The sequence below is a fragment of the Lissotriton vulgaris genome, chromosome 10 (assembly GCF_964263255.1).
Source record: "Lissotriton vulgaris chromosome 10, aLisVul1.2, whole genome shotgun sequence".
Lineage (NCBI taxonomy): Eukaryota > Metazoa > Chordata > Amphibia > Caudata > Salamandridae > Lissotriton > Lissotriton vulgaris.
Genome location: NC_141698.1, coordinates 8581815 through 8604487, shown reverse-complemented (window position 1 = coordinate 8604487; position 22673 = coordinate 8581815). Strand labels below are relative to the sequence as shown.

Genomic DNA, 22673 nt, shown 5'->3' with positions numbered 1-22673 from the left:
GGAGTGTAATCTAGGAATCTTAGATAGTGGCTTCTGCTGTGTCATTTGCTCTAATGAGCTGCAGAGGAAGCTGCAGAGGAAGAGATTCTGAAATGTGGCTCTGATCGTGTTAGGCCAGAGACGAGTTTCTGAATATTGCATTTGATCGTTTATGCCAATATAGGGGTATGAATGGATTATAGCCGTATAGGGGCATAAGGTCACAGTATTGATCGGAGTCCTAGATTAGAAGGGCTCTTCTTTGCAACCTCATCCATATACACCATGCTGCCTTTAGAACATTGTATGACAGTTTGTAGTGTAGTTCCTATTTTCCCAATAGGCCCTGCGCATTGGAATAACAAACAGTAGTATCGACGTAGAAGTGCGGATCTTCCAGGCCTCCACTGACTATGCTAAACTTAATTGGGTTTGTTACCAACTAGCTCAGAGGTCACTGGAAACTTTCTTCTCTGAATAGGAAGTGATCAGCTTCCTTGGTACAGACAAGGGATTCACTTTTCCAACAACCGTGCAACATGACAACTTTGCTCCTCAGATAAGAGTCAATCTCTAGAGTCGTGTGAACAATAGACAGTTATTTTACTCAGTCAGTTGTTGTGCAGATTACTTTCACAATATGTAGAGAATAGAGAGACGGGCGTTTTCAATAAAGGGTAACATTTATTGAACAGTCTTTCTTCTCGTACAAGAGAAATGAATTGCCACAATTGCAAGACTGGTTATTATAAAAAGTACGTACAGTAAGATGAGTATTGCGAAATAATACTGTAAAAGCATTGATATGGTTTCTTAGCCATACAATGGTTTAAAATGAATAAAACATATATACATTCATATATACATTAGGCTAAAATACTCAACTGGTGCTTCTAACTACGCCTACCCCAGTGTACCTGACCTAAGCCTAATACTTGGGAGGGGAGTAAGTAGCTTTAAGTTAAGTTGGTTTTGCCAAGGTTTGCTTCAAGAATTCTATCTAAGGGTTTAGTCAACACCATACCTCTGAAATAGAATGATGGAGGTCTGGTATCTCCTTCAGGGGGTCGATATCCCAGTCACCCGCAAGGGTAGCCTGGAAACGCCGGAGCTGGATTTCTCTGCAGGAGAAAAGACAGCGTCTCTCTCAGCGCGTCGAGGAAGAGGAGGGGCAGAGTCCGCGGGCAGCTTGCATCTGCTGGGCTCTTGCAGGGGGACGGCTGTTCAGCTCCTAAGTTCACCACACCATCGTTCGCTCGTTAGCAGCGATAGCAGTTGCGATAGCAGCTATGGTATCATCAGCATAACAGCAGCAACTTCAGCAGCAGCTTCAGCGTTTGCTTAAGGCAACGTTGGTAATATTTATACCTGAAAGGTGCCTTGTTTGACGTAAGTTTTTGGACATAAGACATCAATAAAGATGTCACTAGGAAGTGATCGTCTATCAGTGCTCATTAGAGTTCTATTACTAATCAAAACATAGCAAGCGGGCTTTCCCAGGTTGCTGAGTTTTTATCTTGTTGAAGAACTCGGAGTGTTAATCTAGGAATCTTAGATAGTAACTTCTGCTCTGTCATTGCACTAATTAGCTGCAAAGGAAGTGGCATAGGAAGCGATTCTGAAATGTGGCTCTGTTCGTGTGAGGCCAGAGACGAGTTTCTGAATATTGCATTTGATCGGTTATGCCAATATAGGGAATAAATGGATTTATAGCCGTATAGGGGCATAAGGTCACAGTATCGATCAGGGTCCTAGATTAGAACGCTACAAGTTATGGGCTTGTTTCCAATATTTTACAACAGTGCAACGTGGTTGTCAATTGTTTTAGAATGTTTTAGTTGCCTGACCGTAAGTCCTTCACTTTGCACACCATGGATGCCGGGTTGCGGAGAGCGGCAGAACATTATAAATGCTATTGACATTTTCTAAGTACAAACCACGATTGCCTCTTGGCCAGTTGCTACAAGAGTTCCTCCTATGGAACCTTTTCCACCCTTAACGTAAAGACAAACATACTGGCCAAAGTCCTTGCAAACTGGCAGTTGGAGGAGACCCAAACACTGATTCACACTCATCCATCCGGGCTCGTGCTACCAAGGTCAGCCAGGCACAATCCCCGATCCCTCCAGGACTGTTTGGCCTCTGCACACAATCTGCTCCAACCTCCTGTGATGCTATCATTGCATGCTAAAGAAGGTTTTGGACTTACAAATGGCTATTTATGATGACAGTCCTGGGGTTGGGGGGGGGGGGGAGGGGGGTGTTGGGCTTAGGGCCAGTAAACCCCTGGATTTCACGGTTATATTTTCTGCGTTCCTGTTGGAATGTGACACAAAGCATGGTGCCCACTCTCCCAATGTTTTATTTTTATTTAACTCTGGCACTCGAGAAGGGCCACTCTCTACAAGCTGCATTAGTTCTCCTATGTGATGCAAAATATCACATCCTGGTAACTAAGTGCCACATCAAGAGCATATCTACTCTAAAGAACCAGCACTTTCAAGGTTCTGTCACTTGGTAAAAGTGCGATATAACCTGTAAAACCAAGCGGAGCTCCTTACCCACATAGTACTCCACATCTGAGACAGTGAAGGAGGCATCAGGCAGGGTCATGCCTAGACCATCTTTCTTCACCACAAGGATAGGGACGCTGAAGCTGTTCTCCTCCAGGTACTCCACAGTCAGCTGCACCCCAGACGGTTTAAGAATCACCTCGTCTGCACTGGACACAAAAATATCTTGCGTTACCCACCAGGTCATGCAGGGATACAAAAGTGGCACACCCCCGAGGTGAACAAGGAAGCTGCGGCAGGTTACCTGGGGAACGTCCGACCTCGCAGCTCCTTGATGAAAAGTTGGGTGCCGGTCTGAACTGGCTTGGCCACCTCCTTGACCACCTGCGGATCCTGCACTTTCTGACCACCACGACGTTTTTTCACTGATCCCAGAGAAGGAGAAAAAGAAAAAGGGGGGGAAGCATTTTGAAGAACAAGAAAAAAAGCTAAATCAAAATGTGTTGTTGGAATCAACAACTAGCTTCCACATCCAAGCCTCAAGGAATGATCTACTGGAAGATCTAAAGAGTACGCTTTCTTGGCAGATAGTTTCTCAACTAACAGACCCCGATGTGAGAAGAGAAATACGAATACTCATTCTGGTGGTGAGCAATCTAGATGCTGGCAGACAACCTGCAGAGTAGAAAGTTGTACTTACTAACAGACGGTCCATGTGCAATCTCGCAGTTTGGACAGTGGTACAGGTCTATGTCAGTCGCCTTCTCCTCCTCTACCCCGACACAGCTACAGGAAAAACAAAAAGTATTCATGAAGGATACCAATGAACCACTCTCAAGCCCCACTCCAGCCCACTCGTGGTGCAGTCCCCATTTGACAGGGTGCAAGGATAACGTGAGGGTAACATGTGAGGGTGTACTGTACAACTGCAGAGAGTTCCAGGTGCTGTTGGTCACTTTGCCTGCTGATGCTTAGAACCCAGCCTAATTCCTCTCAGGGGACCAGCTGATGTGAAACCAACAGTCAGAACTCCAAGGGGAAAACGGACAGTTTGGTATTATCATGAGTGCAGGGAACCCTTCAACAAGTGTAAAAAGTTAAACATGTTTATGAAATATGTTCAGCTCAAAATGACTCTCCATAATGGAGAAAGACCGGAATGGACAAGCAAGTTTCATCTCTCTGCAGTAGTCCCCTGGCTCACCTTATTAACAATGGACCTCTGAGCCAATAATCTGCTCTAAAACATTACTCTTATTTACTCCCAAGTCTGTCTTGTCCCACCAAAACCTTCTGTCAACATTAAAACAAGCTAGAGTACCTTTCAGGGAAAATAGAATATACATATGCGCCAAATATTCTCGATCAACCTGCAATGCAAACTCCATCGGTGGGGGTGTGGGAGAGGCCGCTTGGATGCCTAAGGACCACAGACATGCCATGGGGTAGAGATGAGTTTGAGCGTTTCACTCTACTGGAGGTCAAAGATATGCTCACAATGAGAGAGTTTGGAGCCCACCTATTACAAATACCTATTGCGAAGGATGCATGTGTGGGAGTTAACCCACGCATTCCCAGCGCGGAATACTCCAACAGAACACTTGATTCCGGGCTCAAGGCTAAAAAGAGGTCACCCAAAGTTCAAAGTTTTATTATTATGATTTGGCTCTTATTAAGGGCCACATAAAATAACATACATATTATCATAGCAGAATAAACACAAGTTACATGCAGCTTCAGAAGTAGTCACTTGAATATAAACAAATAATACACTCATCAGCATCTCCCCAAATCACATTAATATATGTCTAAAAATTCTTTAAAATAATTAAATAGTCTGGAACAGAACATTTCGTTAGGGGGGCAATACAGAGCATGGGAAAACATTTTTATATTCAAAAGAGGTCACCCGTCTAATGCAGTGCATTAATCATCCTGCTTTGGAAGAATTCCATTTGGGCCACGAGTTCTAGAAGGAATATGTAACTTGGGCTTCCACCAGTTGAGACAAACAGCATACTTCCACATGTTGCATTTACTGCGGCAAATAACTCCACGTCTCCAAATACTAGACTACTTCCAGTTCTCAAGGCCAGGCTAGAATTAACTTCACACTGAATCACATCAAAAGACCTTACTTTGTCAGTTGACATCAACAGGAACTGAATTTAATCAAATACAAACTCCCTTTTACAAATGCTCCAACAGAAAGATTCAAAAGATGACTGAAAATTGGTTCCATGATGAACACCATTCATTAGCACGGACAAGTAGAGATTGGCTTCCTTCAACTGGCTTTCGGTTTAGCCACCAAGGCTTAAAAACAAACTGGTTCTACAACACTGCAACTTTAAGGGGAGACGGTTCTGAACTCATTACCCCTCACCTTGAAACTTGAAGAGAACTTTAGACGGTCTACAAAACCTTGCGCTACTTTCATGTGACTGGCCTTCATTTTCCACCAAGAACTAAACAGAAATGATCTTACCACTGCCTCCTGCCTCCTGCTTACTCTTACATTCCACTGTAAGAAATCCGATCTCATTAGGCTGTTCCCTAAGCCCTGAAAGTAATGTAAGGCGTCTTCATCCTGCCGTCAGCTGTATAGTTTACGCCGAGTTATGAACATCTAAATGCTTACCTCCTTCCGCCTAATTCTACACATCTGCTCCAGAAACTGTACTCCGATCTGCTGAACTTCACTTTTCCTGCTTTATGTTATGTATTTTGCCCACCCCATTGTACTCCTTTCCAGGTGGTATGCAGAACTCAACAAAACAGAAATTAAAGGAAAAAGAAAAAGCGGCCATGGAGTGATCTCATACTTCTGCTTTGGGCCACACTGGACTTTTGCACCGGCTGCCCCCAAATGCTATTTTTCAAATGACACAGTCCAGCTTACAGGGCAGGCACTATTAACATGTGCCTGGCTTGACATAAGGTGGGCTACCAGCCGCCACAGCAACGTATGAAACATGGATAGCGAATGCACTGTAAATGGGTCCGGCGTAGGAGCCCCTTTATAAGGAAGTGGGTGAGTCTCACTTACCTCCCCTGGGAGGATGTCCTAGCTAAGGAAAACAGATTACTTCTTCTGCTGCTTAACCAACAGTCAGACGGGAGGGGATCCTTGACCTCTGGAAGAACATGGAGATGAAGTACAAGTTACATCCCTCCTCTTTCAAACTACTGTGCTTGTTGCACACTCTGGTTCCACTAACTAGGGAGATTGGCCACTAGGAGAGGAAGTTAACTTATTATCCTAGGAGGAGGCATCTTTTGTGGAACAAGAAATGGCATACGAGCCACAGATTGGTTCAGAGGTATGCTTCTAAAGCATTGTGGCATGTTCTGTTCCCCTATTGGAGAATTAGAAGATTGACAAACATCTGCACGAGACTCTTCTGGACAAAAGCCAAGTATCTAACCTAGTAATAAAGGATTCACAGGCTCAGTAGGGTACACGGTTGTCTCTAGAAGAATGCATTAAAACCTGAAAGCAATGGGTACTGAAACACGAGGGGTTCCTGCATCCTGAATTTGAGTGATCACCCTTGAAGCTTGTGCAATAATTTATCATTCGGGCAATTTTTGAGAGTGAACAGGAATTGGGTCTAACAGTTTGAATTTCTTCAATGACAAACAGCTTAATCCACAAACTACTAGATAGGAGGTGTAAGAAATGGGGTATTGGTTGTGCAGGATGTGAGGCCAGCACAAGTAATCAGTCCACAATTATCTCCTCACTAGGAACAAAGCACCCAATTGTAAAGCCCGACATTAAGGGCAGTAAAGCAGAGCAGGCATGCAATAATAAAACTCAACAAGTGATTGGCCAGCCTCTTCTTTTCTTTGAAAAGGGAACAAGTACATTGATTACACACAAACTACTAAATACTACACACCAATGTACAAATACAAACCAGAGGAAATACCGTTAATGACTGTGATCTGGCCCCGTTGTCACCCCCACCAGGACTGTACCCCCCTGAACCCTTACCGCTATCAGGGGTGTCACGCACAAGCACTTTCCTCCAAACTCCTCGGGTCCGTAACATTGCCGGAGCGATAACCATGACCCACAGTTCCCCGCCCCTCTCTCTATTCCAGGAGCCAATCAGCGACCAGCAACAACCGGAAGCACTTCGCCTCAACCCCGGAAGTCCCACCCCTGAGGCAGCGACAGAACAAGTGAAAAGCGGAAGCAACATCGAAGACCTCGTCGGAGCATTGTGGCAGGATACTCAGACTGGCGTTTGAGACGGAGAAGAGGAACAACCAGAAGAAGACGAGTGGTCGGAGGACTGGTGGAGTCCTTAAGGAGGTGGCTGAAGAGCGGCCGTGGCTCACTGGAGAGCTACGGCGGACCGCGTGAGTAGCATAAACCTCCCTGTGAGCACGCTAGGTGCTCAGTGTACATATTCTGTATAGTTCTCTCCCTATTAGGCACTTATCACGTAGTAGACGCACTGTGAATAACGTAAAGCACTCTCACCATAAGAAGCCCTTCTTCCTGTCACGCTCACCCTGACATCCTTGCTATATTCTAGTTCTTTACCCTTCCATTTTGTCCCTCTTCCCCGTACCTCCCTCCCTCACGACTCGTTCCTCTCGGTCCCCCTCATTTCCCGGTGTCGGTGGCAGCATACGTACTGAGTCCCTGTTCGGACTAACGGTCCCTTGTTTCTCTTGTTGCCCTCCGAGGTACCTCCCCAGCAACGGAGACAGAGCCCAGCCGTGGACCAACCCGAGTGGAGGCTAGCCGACCAGGAAGAATTACCCGACCCATCTGGAATACTCTGTACTGGCTCTTCCTTTGACTCTTGTAACTCAAATAAAACCCCACTATATCCGGCCTCCTTGCCTGATTTTCCGGCCCGCTACACCCCCACGACCACATCTGGTATCAGAAGTGGGATCCGCTGGAAGCATGGAGGCCGTCATGAAGAGAATGGCCGACTCCCAGGAGCAACTGGGGAAGCTAATGGAACAATTCCTGAAAACAGCAGAGGATGACAGAGGCCAACTGCAGGAGGTTTAAGGGCCAAGGAACCGTGCATGAACAAGCAATGGGCAAACTGACCGACGTCCTAGGACAACCTCGACCCATAGCCTCTCTCCCATCCGTTGTTTTGCAGAAGTACGTCCTGGGGGAAGAACCCTGACTACTTCTTTACTAATTTTGAGAGGTTGGCTCAAGCCGCGAACTGGCCTGTAGAGCGATGGGGCCAATACCTGGGTCCCCTTCTTACTGGGGACTTGCAGGCCGCTTACCAACAGGCCAACATCCAAGGCAACAACCCTTATGCCGACATGAAAAAATGTATCCTAGAGCGTCTGGGGGTGGACGATGACACACACAGGATGAAACTAAGACAGGCCAAGGAAGGGCCCCAAGAAAACCCTCTGGCTCTATCCTTTCGAATCAAAGATCTCGCCAACCAGTGGCTTAGACCGGAGACCTCCACGAAAGAGGACATCTTAGAGAAAATCTATCTCGAACAATTTCTGAACTCCCTACATCCCGCCACCCAGAGGTGGGTACGTCAACATACCAGACTCAACCTGGAGACGGCCGTGGAAATAGCCTGCGCTTATGGCCGTGCTCAGGACCTGCAACGCGGTAAGGAGGAAGCCGCACACAGACCTCATAACCCCAACCGTCATCCCCGGCCTTTGCTCTCCCGGAGACCCGAACCTGCTCCTCTCTTGCCGTCTCCAATCCTGTACCGTCCCCCCAATCCCGGACCCCAGTGCTACCATTGTGGGAATTTTGGACAAATATCCCGCAAGTGCCCCCAGAAGGAGGTGCCAATGGAAATCGGACTGGTCAGAAACTACGTCTGCCACACGCCGGGGGCTACTCCCCCTCCGTTTCATTGTCCCGTGTCCATTGACGGACAGGAAGTCCTGGCCCTCGCTGATACTGGGTGTCGGCAAAGCGTCCTCCGTCCTCAAGACTTGGCTCTTCCCCAGAGTTCTCCAACAGGAGTGGTGGCCATCCAGTGCATCCATGGGGATACTAAAACGCTACCCCACCACTCAGGTTTGGGTGCAACACCCCGGTGATCCGGGAACCAACCTCACGGTCGGTCTTGTACCGGCATTGCCTGAACAAGCTATCCTGGGAAGTGATTATCCCTGACTCCCTACTCTTCTCCAGGACACTACGGACTCCCTGGCCCAGTGGTGGAAAGAGGCCCCCTACCCTCAGGGTCTGTCCTCAACCCCTAAAGAACCTAAACCCCACAAAACCAAGAGCCAGAAAAGACAGGAGAAAAATATACATACCTTTGCCTATCCCGTGAATGTGGATGAACATCCCTGGCAAACCGACCAAGAGTTCCGAGCAGCTCAACAGGAGGACCCGCTCCTACAAGAAGCATGGGGAAGGGCCCTAGACAACGAGGAGCCCACACAAGTAGGTGCATATTTCTTCAAGAAAGGGGGTTATTATACAGAAAGGGAGGCCCGCTACAAAACCCACAATTACTGATTCCTGGTCCCTTCCAGGACAAGGTCCTCTTTTTGGCCCACAGTCACCTGTTAGGGGGTCATTTTGGGGATGAAAAGACCAGCCAAACGGTCCTAGAAAAATTCTATTGGCCCGGAGTCTACCAGCGCATCAAAACCTACTGCCGTGGGGGAGGAGCCTGGCTCGCAACCATGATGGCCGCCTGATTCCTCGGCTCCGCCGACCCTCTCGCTTCTCTCCAGTTTTCCGCCCTATCCTGTTGTCTATCCTGTAAACGAGTGGCGGTAGCGGAAACGGGAGGCGAACCCGGATCTACCGATGTGCTTCCCTGCTCGATCCCGGCAGCGAGAGTGCCAAGACGCCCCCGCCTCCTCCTGGCGCTGCGCGGCTGTGCCGGGTCTTTGTTCTCTGGCTGGCCGGCACTGCGTACAACAACAGCGGCCATTACAGGCGGATCGGAATCGGCCGAATACGCGTGGCAGGCGTGTCTTGTACCCTGCATCTTGATTCATCGCTTCGCAGGCTCTGGGCACCGCCGCTGCGGGGGAAACATTGTATTGTGTCCTCAGCCCGGGGACGACTTGCCTGATACTTTGTTTCTTGGCGAGTAGTGCTGGGCGCCATCTTACAGCTTGCATTTCTCTCCTGCGACGGCGGCCCCTGGGCTGCACTTGACGACGCGGACGTCTGCCCACGCTACATCGACACTGTGTGGCCATGGAGTGTGCTTCCCTTGTGCCCCCGGTCGGGCTGTGCCATGGTATATGTCGGAGTGGTGACCAGCTGACTGTGGAGGGTGATGGCGGCCGACTTCCGGGACGGTGTTGCATCTGTTTGCCTTGTGTGCAGAGGAATGCTGTGTCCTCTCTCCCAGATACACCGGTGCTGATTGGTGACATTTTGGGAGCCCTACGTATTCTGAGAGTGGCTTTCTGTACTGCTGCCCGTGAATTGGGGGACCGGCTGGATGGGATTTTATCTACAACACCCTTGCCTGACCACGGACGCCTCTGGGAGCAGGACACTGTGCCACACCTTGCTTCTGCCTTCTGTTCCTCCTCCCCGGTTGCTATTGACACACTGGGGGTGCGAGACCCTACTACTGCTGAGGTACCGGCTGTTACATCCTCGGGGAGGCTTGCAGTTTCTGGAGCTGCGATGTGGCTGGAGAAAAATGTCCGGGCGCCACGTTTGGCGACTCCTCGCGGGGTTACTGGCATGACTTGCTCCCCTATCCTGGAGTGGTTCCTATTGACTGGGCTCGCCGATTTTGGAGGTTCACTGATGGACTTTGCCTCTTCCGGTACCACTGTTATCTACATGGCTGTGTGTCGGATGGACTTTGATGGACACTCCCCACTCGGATGTGGCCACTTTGCTCGCTCGCCTCTTCCAAGAGGTCTACCATGAGGCTGGACTATGTCGCTGCTTCGCATCACAGGGGGCAAGGTTGAGGGTGTCTTCTCTTATGTTCGGACTGTTTTCGCATGTACTGCTGGGATGCTGATGGACTGCCGGGGATATGGAGTATGGGTATTGTATCGGTGGCGGGGTCTGGGAACGGGCGGCCGGAGTGATATGTGCTGGTAGTTTTGGCTGTAACTGTGGCCCTCCTCCGGTCTTCTGTGTATTACGTTATTTCTTTCCTTTTCCCTTTTCTGTTCTAAATTTCGGGTTCGATTTAAGGCCGACAGGCACACTGCTAGGGGGGGGGAGGGTAGGCCGTAGCTCCGCATGCGTGCAGGGTGGGGGATTTTGTTTAGTTTCAGTTTCTATGGGCCTTTAATTTCCTTCTTTTCTTGGTTTCTCTTACTTTTCCCCTTTTTCTTTGGGTCAGGCGGGTGTTTAGGGGTAGCGCGGCGTATTCTCTCTGCTGCTTATGCTGTTATTATCGTGGATTTGGGAGTACTGAGTCCGTGGGGCGGGCGATGGCCAGCATGTACTGTTTGATTGTGCTATTATCCTGATGCGTATTATTTTCCGCTGCTTTTTTAACTACTCTCCCTCGTTCTGTTGCCCACTCGCTGGTTCGTTGCCTGCCATGTACTTTCGGTGGATTGACCGCGTCTGGTCCTTCTTATCTACAAAATTTAAAATTAACCTAATTCCTCCTGTACCCGGCGGTCCCTTTTTCCATATGCCACGTCCTTGACACTTTTTGCATTTCGTTGTTTGGGACTGCTGGGCTGCTCTATCCTTACTTTTTGTGCTATCGATTGTTTTCGAGGCCGGCCCGTGTGGTTGTGGGCCCGTAACTGTATTCTTCTGATGCACAATAAAGGTTTCAAAAATTAAAAAAAATTAAAAAAATGTTTTAAAAAACCTACTGCCATTAAAGTGCTGTTTGGCAAAAACATAGCCGATACCGACCCCATAGGGTGCCGCTACAACCTCTTCCCCTCATCGACATCCCATTCAGTAGGGTCGGAATGGACATAATAGGGCCCCCATTACCCTCCCGAAGCGGATGTCGATACACACTTGTCATTGTGGACTATGCCACCCGCTTCCCTGAAGCCATTCCGTTACGCCAACCCACAGCTCAGAACATAGCCAAAGCTCTCATCACACTATTTTTCCGAGTAGGGTTTCCCTGTGAGATCCTCACTGACCAGGGCACCCCAGTCGTCTCTTCACTGCTGAAACAGGTCTGCTCTAGGCTAGGGATAAACAAATCAGGACGTCGGCATACCATCCGCAAACGGACGGACTGGTCGCGCGCTACAACGCCACCTTAAAACAGACCCTGAAAAAACTGTTAGGGCTGGAGGCCAAACGGTGGGAGGAAATCCTACCGCTGGCCCTTTTTGCCATACGGTGTAAACCTCAGAGCAGTACAGGCTACTCCCCCTATGAGTTACTGTATGGGAGACCCCCACGTAGCCTGCTGAATATGGCTCAGGAAGCCTGGGAAGCTGAACCTGACCGCACACGCCCTTTACCCGAGTATGTAAACAACCTAAAGACCCATCTAGCAGAGATACGAGAAATAGTTAAACAAAACATGGAGAGGTCACAAGACACACAGAAACAACAATATGATAAGGGCACCAAAGCCAGGGTTTTCGCCGTCGGGGACCTAGTCCTCCTGATGATGCCCTCATCCGACCAAAAACCCTTGGGCCAGTGGCATGGGCCCTATGCCATCCGGCGACGGGTGACCCCGGTTACTTATGAGATTGAACTCGACCCCGCAAGAGGCACGTCCCAGATATATCACATAAACCTCTTAAACAAGCATTTGCAATGCAATAGGTCTCGCATTTGCAAGAGGTTGAGCTATTGGCATTATAAATGACAATGCCTTTTATGTGTTTTAAAAACCTACAAGCGTTGTGTAAACACGCACTTTGTACATAGTCATAACTGCACCTCTTTTCCTCTTTTACTGCCAGCCTTGCTTCTCGTATGCAAGGACTATATAAGTACACAGTGTATGTTTACACACCACTTGCAAAAGACATTGACATTTAAAATGTCAATAGCTCAAACTCTTGCACATGCGAGACCTATTGCATTGCAAATGATTGTTCTTATAGCAGTCACATGCTCGTCCCACCATTTATGCAGATCTAGCCTGCTATCATACAGACTTGAAAAACAAGACAACTTTCCTCAATAATTTTATGGTAGTTCAAGTCTCTACCATTGCCTCACTGTGACCCACCCTTCAGACCTGCATCAGGGTTTTAACTCACTATATACAGCTTAAGTTAAATGGCTGTGAAATGCAGGATTTAAAGAAATCTCAGCAGTAGGTACTTGAACCCACTTAGTTGTCTAAATGCCTAGAAAAAGGCGGATATCAAATAATGTTCATTGAACTATTTTCATGGTTATACAATTGTAAAAATTTGCAAGAGCATATAAATGCACAGCCGGTGGTAACTCCTGTGACTTCTGAGGGCAATTGTTCAAATTATGAAGTTTGCTTTGCATGCTCGTTTCAGAAATCTAAAGGTGTATTTAATTTGTGATTTTTTTCCCTGAAATTATATGTATTATGTGAAATAAATTTCGCTAATACATAAATAAACTTTTCTCTTGGAGTATCTCTTAAACAAACCAGAAACCACAACTCATAGGCGTTTATTCATAGGCCTCACCTAATGTCCCTTTAGTCAAGCGTGTCCTCATCAGCTGTATCTTTCTCAGCTGCATACCAGGCGTAACCCAGCTGCATACTGGGTATAACACAGCCCTCCTAGAGGTGCAATCAATTAACCAAATACAGAGCACAGGGCAGGTATGGGCAAATAAAGCAGTTATTTGCCAGGCCTGTGGGGCAGGTGACCGGGTTTGGTGGTAAGGCAGGGTGTGCCGCCCAGGCTTAGCCACAAATAAGATTACACTTGTTTCATGTCATGAACGACAAAATATTAAGGAAGGGAGTTTTTATAATTCATTATTTTCAGGTTGGCTATTCTAGTTGATTCCACTGAAGCAAGCCGAGGGTCCAACTACCAGATCGCATAAAGTTGTTAAACACCAGCTCAGTTCTAGTACACATGGTGTCTGCTGGCACACACTACCACTAGCTGTGGTGAGACCAGTGCTTAATTTGAGACGCTGTTTTCCAGTGATCGGCACCAGCACTTAAATGTCAATACCAGCACATTTGACAGCTGCAACATGCTGGTACTGCTTGTGTAATTTAGAGATAAGCAGAACAACAGTTGTTTATTAATGTATTATACATTAAAAACGAATACTACCGCCCAGGCCATTCTTATAGCTTTGGGGGCCTCGAACTGTCATAATTGGCACAATTGTAACAGTGTAATGGTTAATAGATGTGTAGGTACTGTCATTGGAGCAGACTTGAATGTGTTTGCCTGATGCGGAGGTCGAACAGCGTGGCCAGCAACCACCTGACCAAGTGTGTGAAACGAAGGGCTGTTGAGACATGTTCCTAACCAAGGCCTCCCGGAGGCATGGCAGGGACGAGCCAAGCTTCATGACCGGCCTGAAAGCGGACACACCACACAAACAAGTCTGAGGCGCCAGCCAGGCTCTGTCATGCAGGTAATTTAATGGAGCAGGCCAGAACATAGCTGACATAAGCACAGCAACGCACAAACAATATACACCAAGAAAATAAGCGCTGCCTGAAAACATGCAGCTCATTTTTCCAGTATGCAAGAAACACTGTAAATTAAATCGGAAAGCGTGGCGTCCCGACCAAGCAAAAACAACATACACACCATGTAAATGCAACAGCACTGCGGTGACGGGCACGCCACTGCCAAAACTAACTTACAAACAAACTCCATTTTCCCCTGCTTCCCCTTAACCTGACAATACTTATGTCGTACGAGAAGTCTAAACTACCTTAACATCTGGACTGATGACCCTTAAGGCTCCATGGTAAATGTTTAACAGCGGTACCCAAGTACTCATTTATAGAGAATATTTCTCAAATTTTTAGACTCATGATGCGATCTGTCATCCAGAGAAATGATTATATAAGTATCTTGACATTGGCAACCCAAGTACAAACATGAGCAAATGAATGCATCAAAACACTCAGTGAAAATTATGGATTGTAATTTCATGTGTTTATATACAATAACCCTTTAAAATCTCTGTTGTAGTGCGCTATACGTGGATGGCACAGAGCACGGGTAAACGCTGTGCACGTGAAAAGTTGCAAAAGAACAGAACATATGTTGCAGGCTGAATCCTAATAAGCCTGTAAGAGCATGGATTGTGGTGTCTCCAAGACTTCCGGTGTATTCTCTTTACTCGCCCCTCCCTAGAACAGTGGACTTTTCGACCCTAAGTGGCAGAACAAATGGTAGGTCTCTACGGGACCAGCATCATTTGTCTACATTCTAGGTACAAAGAAAACAGGAAGCCTGGCGTCTGAAAGGGCCCAGTCGAGATGGCAGCTGCGTGCAGGTGCGGATCGCTAGTTGCATATCGATCGTTCAGTGAAATGAACTCTGGAAAGACAGTAGATAGGTGTAGGACGTTTGGCCACCTTCTGTGTCTTTGGTTCGCGTTGCTATGTATCATGGATTTATTTAGGGATCAGCTATGCCGAGAGAATGTATTCACTCCTCTCTGGCTGATTAACTACATTTAGCAGCGATTGCTAAAGCTGCAACGCAATCTACGAGGAGCGTGAGAAACCTCCGTGATCTGCATGCGCTCCCAAATACTACAATTCTGATCTCTAAAAACGGTTAGAAACCTTGAGACCTACACTAGCTATGATTATCACCCTCGGGGGTTTGAACGTCATAAAAAGAAAAGCGGCAAAAGCAAAAGGATGGAACAGCAAATGTTTTTCTAAAGAGCTAGGCTTAATGAAACGAAATCTGAGAGACGTGAAAAGCTGGCAAATGAGTTGCTGCTTCCAGGTAACCGAACTGCATGGTCTGTCCGTGGCCACTGCTATAAATTAGCTCTCATCAGGATAAAAAACAAGACGTGCGCGTGCACGCGCACTGACGAAAACGAAACCTATCGTGGGGACGGGACTTTTGTTTTGTGAAGCCCACGGAGTGCCTGGCCAGAGGAAGAGCCCCGCAGAGGCTGCAGATGTCCGGAGTGGCGGTAAGTGGCCCTTAATTGTAGGGGGGGGCTTGGTGAGCTTGTGTGTGTGTGTGCATGTGTGTGAATGTGTGCGACGGCGGGGGGGGGTGTCTCTGTATGTGTGCGTGCATGTGTCTGCATATGTCTGCGTGTGTGTGTGTGCGCGTGTGTGTGACCGTGTGTGTGTGCGTGTGTCTGTGTACATGTGTCTGTGTGTGCCTGTCTGGTTGTGCGCGTTTGTATGCATTGTGTGTGTGTGTGAAGAGCCTGCCGGAAACGGAGCGTGTGTTGACGCGCGCGACCTGATCCCATTCCGGCAGGCTGCTGCGTGCGCGTGCCAGTCTCTTGTCTTCTCCCTTTCAGTCCTTGAAAGCCAGAATGATTGCAATAGTCTCGCTCTGCGACAGCAAGCCTTTGGCCTGCAATCGCAGGGCGAGACCTAAAAATGGGAAGGACTCCGCCCTGTGTTCACGGGGATCAGGCCCCCATCTTCCTTTCCCTTTGACCCCTGCCTAGATCCTGCTTTGACCCAGGTACAAATCCGGGCACTCCAAGTAGCCCTGTCCCCCGTGATGAAGGTCTTCTCGTCCTATCCGGGACGAACCACCGTCATCGAACACGCAATTGAAACAGAACCAGGGAAAGTGGTTCGGTTGCGACCCTAGCGAGTCCCTGAGGCTCGAAGAGCAGTCATAAAAAGGGAGACCGAGGACATGTTAAAAATGGGGATCATAGAGCCTTCGGTCAGTGAATGGAACTCCCCTATAGTCCTGGTGCCAAAACCTGATGGGTCTGTCAGGTTTTGTATAGACTTCCGAGAGGTAAACAAGGTATCTCGATTCGACACATATCCCTTACCAAGGGTTGACGAAATGGTCGAAAGAATAGGGAAGGCCAAATAGATTTCCACCCTTGACCTCTGCAAGGGGTACTGGCAGATTCCCCTCCGGGACCAAGACAAGAAGAAGACCGCCTTTTCTACCCCTGAGGGGTTATTTCAGTTCATTGTCATGCCCTTTAGGCTACGCGGTGCCCCCGCTACCTTCCAGCGTGCCATGAATCAAGTACTACGTCCCCACGAGCCATATGCAGGCACCTATCTAGACGACAGTCATCTACAGCGACAGCTGGCAACAACACCTGGTACATTTGCATGATGTTTGCTCTTCCCTAGGCTCATTTGGGTTTTCCATAAATCCAGCCAAAACCACCCTGGCTGCACAAACCGTCTAGTACCTCGGTTTCCTTTTGGGCGAAGGTCTGATCAGACCCCAGAAATCCAAAACCAATGCTATTGACACCCTTCCCTTCCCCCGGACGAAAAAAGATCTCCGAGCTTTTCTCGGACTCCTGGGCTATTATAGAAGATTTGTTCCCAACTTTTCTCAGAGAGCTGCCCCTCTTACAGATCTTCTAAAGAAAGCTACACACACAGAGCTCGCCCTGAAGCACCCCACTCCCCTTTTATGGCAGGCATTCACTGACCTGAAGGGAGCCCTAACCTCTAGCCCTGTCCTAGTAAGCCCTGATTATTCCCGGCCTTTCATACTCCAAACGGATGCCTCTGATCAGGGTTTAGGGGCAGTCCTGTCACAATTGGACGAACAAGGAAATGAGAAACCTATTCTATATCTCAGCCGGAAACTGTTCCCCAGAGAACTAAACTATGCTGTAGTCGAGAAAGAAGCCCTTGCAATCAAGTGGGCCATCGAAAGCCTTAGGTACTATCTGGAGGGTCGAGACTTTACCATTTATACCGACCATGCCCCCTTGGAATGGATGGCCCGGAACAAAGGACATAACGACCGGGTCCTCCGCTGGTTCCTGTCTCTCCAGCCCTTTCATTTCCATACTCGTCACCGAAAAGGATCCGAACAAGGCAATGCAGACTTCTTATCCCGTTACCCCACCTCCCCAACCCGTACAAGAAGGACAGCTAGGGGAAGGGGATGTGATCTGGCCCCGTTGTCACCCCCACCAGGACTGTACCCCCCTGAACCCTTACCGCTATCAGGGGTGTCACGCACAAGCACTTTCCTCCAAACTCCTCGGGTCCGTAACATTGCCGGAGCGATAACCATGACCCACAGTTCCCCGCCCCTCTCTCTATTCCAGGAGCCAATCAGCGACCAGCAACAACCGGAAGCACTTCGCCTCAACCCCGGAAGTCCCACCCCTGAGGCAGCGACAGAACAAGTGAAAAGCGGAAGCGACATCGTCGGAGCATTGTGGCAGGATACTCAGACTGGCGTTGGAGACGGAGAAGAGGAACAACCAGAAGAAGACAAGTGGTCGGAGGACTGGTGGAGTCCTTAAGGAGGTGGCTGAAGAGCGGCCATGGCTCACTGGAGAGCTACGGCGGACCGCGTGAGTAGCATAAACCTCCCCGTGTGCACGCTAGGTGCTCAGTGTACATATTCTGTATAGTTCTCTCCCTCTTAGGCACTTATCACGTAGTAGACGCACTGTGAATAACGTAAAGCACCCTCACCATAAGAAGCCCTTCTTCCCGTCATGCTCACCCTGACATCCTTGCTATATTCTAGTTCTTTACCCTTCCGTTTTGTCCCTCTTCCCCGTACCTCCCTCCCTCACGACTCGTTCCTCTCTGTCCCCCTCACTTCCCGGTGTCGGTGCAGGAGCATACGTACTGAGTCCCTGTTCGGACTAACGGTCCCTTGTTTCTCTTTTTGCCCTGCGAGGTACCTCCCCAGCAACGGAGACAGAGCCCAGCCGTGGACCAACCCGAGTGGAGGCTAGCCGACCAGGAAGAATTACCCGACCCATCTGGAATACTCTGTACTGGCTCTTCCTTTGACTCTTGTAACTCAAATAAAACCCCACTATAGCCCACTACATCCAGCCTCCTTGCCTGATTTGCCGGCCCGCTACACCCCCACGACCACAATGACCTTCTAAAATCAAATCTGACCCCTAATGGGTCATGACCCCCAAAATACCAACCACCTAGAACATTTTCAGAAGGCCTCTTCTACATGGAGCTGGTTTCACTGGGTCCCTGCGCCAGCTTTCCTCCTTTGCTTGCCTGGTGTTCCTCGCCTCTTGCTGAGGTACACAAGTCCAGGTCTTATTCAAAGTGGTCTCCACTGGCCCTGTGGTCATCTGCAGACAGAGGGCTTAGTTCATCAGGGAGCTTGCCCTTCCAGCTGTCAGTGGTGTAGCTGCTTTCCAAGACCAGGGTCCAGGACCCCATCTCTTTCTCGTGCAAAAGTGTAAAAGTGTGGGTGAAAGGTTCTAGATGCCAGGCACGCCAGGCAAATTCTAGGATGTCACGTCACACCTCCAACCCTCCTGCAGAGTATTATCAGACAATCCAATATGGCGCCTTCAAGTGGACTATGTGCTCAGCTTCTTTGAGGGCCCTAGCTCCACTCCTACTTGACATCACTGCCACAGACTTTCCCACCAAAACTTCAAGGGGGAACCCCACCTATGCTGGCTCCACTGTCTCCTTTGTTCAGTGGGCCTGGACTGTCCCAGCCCCGGTACAGTGTGACAGCTAATTAACAGACATAGTGGATTTTGTTACAGGACAAGTCGATTTTTGAAGCAACCTGCCCCATGGACAAGGAGATATTTTATTAAATTCCACACACCTGTCTTGACCCCTCACTGACAAGAGATTGGGGCCAGTAGTAAGAGCCGGAGAAGAGAACGCCACTAGTAAGCGGAGTAGAAATAGACCAATGATTGGGCTGGCGAAATTTACTGCCTTTTATAATTAATTCAGCTGTTCTATTAACTGTATGCCAAACAACATAATTTGCCAGCTCCCCCAACCTATGGTAACAATGAAGGCTTCCCTAAGCACAATTATTATATTTAATGCCTTCTGATAGCTATCAGAATACCCACTTACCTGCTCAGCGCCCCAGTGGCGTAACCCAGGGATCTGCAGCGGAGACCATCGGTCAGGTTGGCAGACCCTAAAGAACAGCTCCTCAATGTACCTGTAGGTCATCTACCGTTTTAACTTGAGCTGGGCACCAAAGCTACATTTATATTTCCAGTCCACATCTAGAGTCAATACCAGCATGAGGCCAATCTGGCTGTTCACCTCTATTCTCTTGTCCTGGGGTCATCGTCCCGCTCAACGTGTGACCTAACAGCGCATAATGGACAACAAAAGGGGTATGCCCAAATCACCCTCCTATACATGGGCACCGACCATCTCAAGAATGAATCATTCATTTATTTCCGTCTAAGGCCCCATCAATTACCCTGGCGATCTCAATAGATTATATTGCTACACATACTAATGGTTCAATGCGATACACACACCATTGGGCAGGTCTCCGGCACATTAAATGATATAAAAAATAAATCAATCACAAGAACACAAATGATAATACATATATGCATTTCACAAACCAACATACAAATGTACATATACACAATAACTACAATACCCTAACAATTACACGTACTCGTGTGCACTCATAAATCTGGGTGTTACACCAAGAGCTCTACGCACATTTAATTATGTGCGCATATAACATTTAAACCATGCTCAAACTGATTGGACTCAATTCTAGCGGTCGATGCGGTCGCGTTTCACTCGTCAATTTCTTCCGGCATCCTCAGGACAAGGGTACAAAATATCTACAAGAATAATGGACGCTTCCAATTACATATATGCACATTCTTTATATATATCTCTAACTAACCCATATTCATCCTCACAGTACTCCGTGGTGGTGATGGAAACACCCAAAACGCAGAACCACCTGCACCAAATCAAATAAAATGAAAAGTTAGGAAGGGGGTGCACAAAATCAAACAATTCCTCTGGGCACATTCAAATGTGTGTGTCATTAAATAGGTCACTACATCAGCGCTCCCCAGGAGTATCTAATCACACACACCAGGTCAAAATCTAAATACCTGGAATCTTATCTCAGCTCTCGGGTCGACACCAATCCACTACTGAGGGGGTACGCCCTCCACATAACCAGGTTCCATGTTCAATCTAGAAGCCTATAAGTACAACATGGGCCGACAGGAGTCAAAAATGGATTCTCCTTGGAACCGGCTAAATACTCAAGCGCCTATTAATGCACGAGAACCACACACATACAATTACCTACACCCCCTTCTTCACTTTTCATTTTATTTGATTTGGTGCAGGTGGTTCTGCGTTTTGGGTGTTTCCATCACCACCACGGAGTACTGTGTGGGCGAATATGGGATAGATAAAGATATGTGTAAATAACGTGCATATATGTAATTGGAAGCTTCCATTATTATTGTAGATATTTTAAACCATTGTCATGACGAGTGAAACGCGACCGCGTCGACAGCTATAATTGAGGAGTCCAATTAGTTTGAGCATGGTTGAAATGTTATATGCGCACACAATTAAATGATAGAGAGGTGAGATACCTCATGTGCGAAGAGGACTATCTCTTGATGCAACACTCAGATTTATGAGTGCACACGAGTATGTGTAAATGTTAGGGTATTGTAGATATTGTGTATATGTACATTTGTATGTTGTTTTCTGAAATGTATATATGTATAATCATGTGTGTTCTTGTGATGGATTTATGTTAGATCATTTGATGTGCCGGAGACCTGCCCAATGGTGTGTGTATCTAATTGAACCATTAGTATGTGCAGCAATATAAACGATTGCGATCGTCAGGGTAATTGATGGTGCCTTAGACGGAAATAAATGAATGATTCATCCCTCCATACCCTTGTTGTTTTTCATTCTAACAGCGCGTAGCCACACCAGGCGCACCCACCAGGCCCTCACTCAGGTGCCGCTGTAGCCTCAATCACCAGAGGAGATCACCCAGGACCCTCGGGCAGGAGTGGTCAGAGCGAGCTGCAGTTCAGCAGGGCATGTCAGGCGACGCGGATCATGGGGGTGGTAAGGAGAGAAGGCACGAGCACACCTACCCCTTCCACGGTCCACTGACTGAGGGAAGCAAGATGATGAACCATACATGGGGTAGAACGTCCAGATGTGATCTCTCTCATTCCATTGCCTGACTGGTTCCTGCTGAGCAGCATGGAGTTTACATATAAACTTCAGGGGTGTTGAGTTTCTACCAAGTAAGCCCATCTTGTGTCAGCTGTTACAGCGCTTCCCATGATACAAGCTTCATCCTTCTAAGGCTCTCTGGCCTGGACACAGCCACCTCATGGAAAGAACAACTGAAAGGGGCCACGAAAATCAGGCGGAACTTACAGGGAATCCTAGAAACGTGATTTAAGAGGTAAGGTTAAAAAAAATGCAACAAAAAAAATTCACACTGGTGACGAAAGTAAGTACCAAGGAAAAGGAAAGAAAACTTTAGCAATACTGTTAACCAGTAAGATAGAGAGGACATTTTTTAATTCTGACAATATAAAGAGGCTGGAACACCAGAGGGCTCGAAGGAAGGCTCAGCCACTCACCTGCCATGAAACCAGTCCTGGCAGGCGTCGCACTCGATCATGAAGCGGGTGACATCGTAGGGCAGGCGGCAGAGGCAGTAGACGGGCACCGATGCCATGCTGGGGGCGGGGGGGAGACCGGTCTACTCAGAGCGAGCCTCATGCAAGAGACGGGGGCTGGGCATGGGTGCAGAGAGGGGTCTCCAGATCACAGCCCCCGGGGTCTGTCATCCACCAGGCAGTGGGCGAGGGGCACAGCGCGGCTCTCCTCTGGCTGAGCCGGGTACTTGTGGCAGCAGCGGATGACAATTAACTGCAACCCGACCAAGGCTGGTCAGCTGTGATCCTCGTCCCACCGAGGCCTCCGGCTCCGGGTTAATTCCACAGCCAACTGGTGACTGGTCCCTGGGCGAGCTAACATGCATGGAGTAATCCGACTACAAGATGTGGGTGGGGTGAGTTAACAGGCAACATATCAAGGAGGCAAGGTTTCTGCAGTCAGTCAGTGATGTACATTAGTAAATTCTGATCGAGGACAGGTACTGGATCGGTGATAGTTCACCCACACTCAACTGCTAAACTGGGTGACTGCAAAGCAAGAAACCACAAAACAGAACATGCAATGAGCAATATAGACTGGCTGCTGGCTTGATTAACTATGCAGCCCTTCTGCTGGTTGGCCAGGCTTGGTGATGGACATGCACAGGGGCTTGTTCTTGAAGTGCTGGGGGTGACTGCTGGTTCGTCGAGTCAATAGGCAG

The 22673-nt window shown here is 48.2% G+C and overlaps 1 protein-coding gene across 1 annotated transcript in view; it reads right to left on the bottom strand.

Annotated features, from left to right (window-relative positions):
* PHF8 (PHD finger protein 8) overlaps positions 1-22176 on the bottom strand; it is a 102479-nt gene extending 80303 nt beyond the window's left edge. The window contains exons 1-4 of the mRNA XM_086940171.1: positions 21934-22176; positions 3193-3278; positions 2797-2917; positions 2541-2701 (exon numbers count right to left, since the gene is read on the bottom strand). Of these exons, the coding sequence (XP_086796297.1) occupies positions 2541-2701; positions 2797-2917; positions 3193-3278; positions 21934-22031 (466 nt within the window). The 5' untranslated portion in view covers positions 22032-22176. The remainder of the gene's footprint in view (positions 1-2540; positions 2702-2796; positions 2918-3192; positions 3279-21933) is intronic.
* Between the last annotated feature and the right edge of the window lie 497 nt (positions 22177-22673).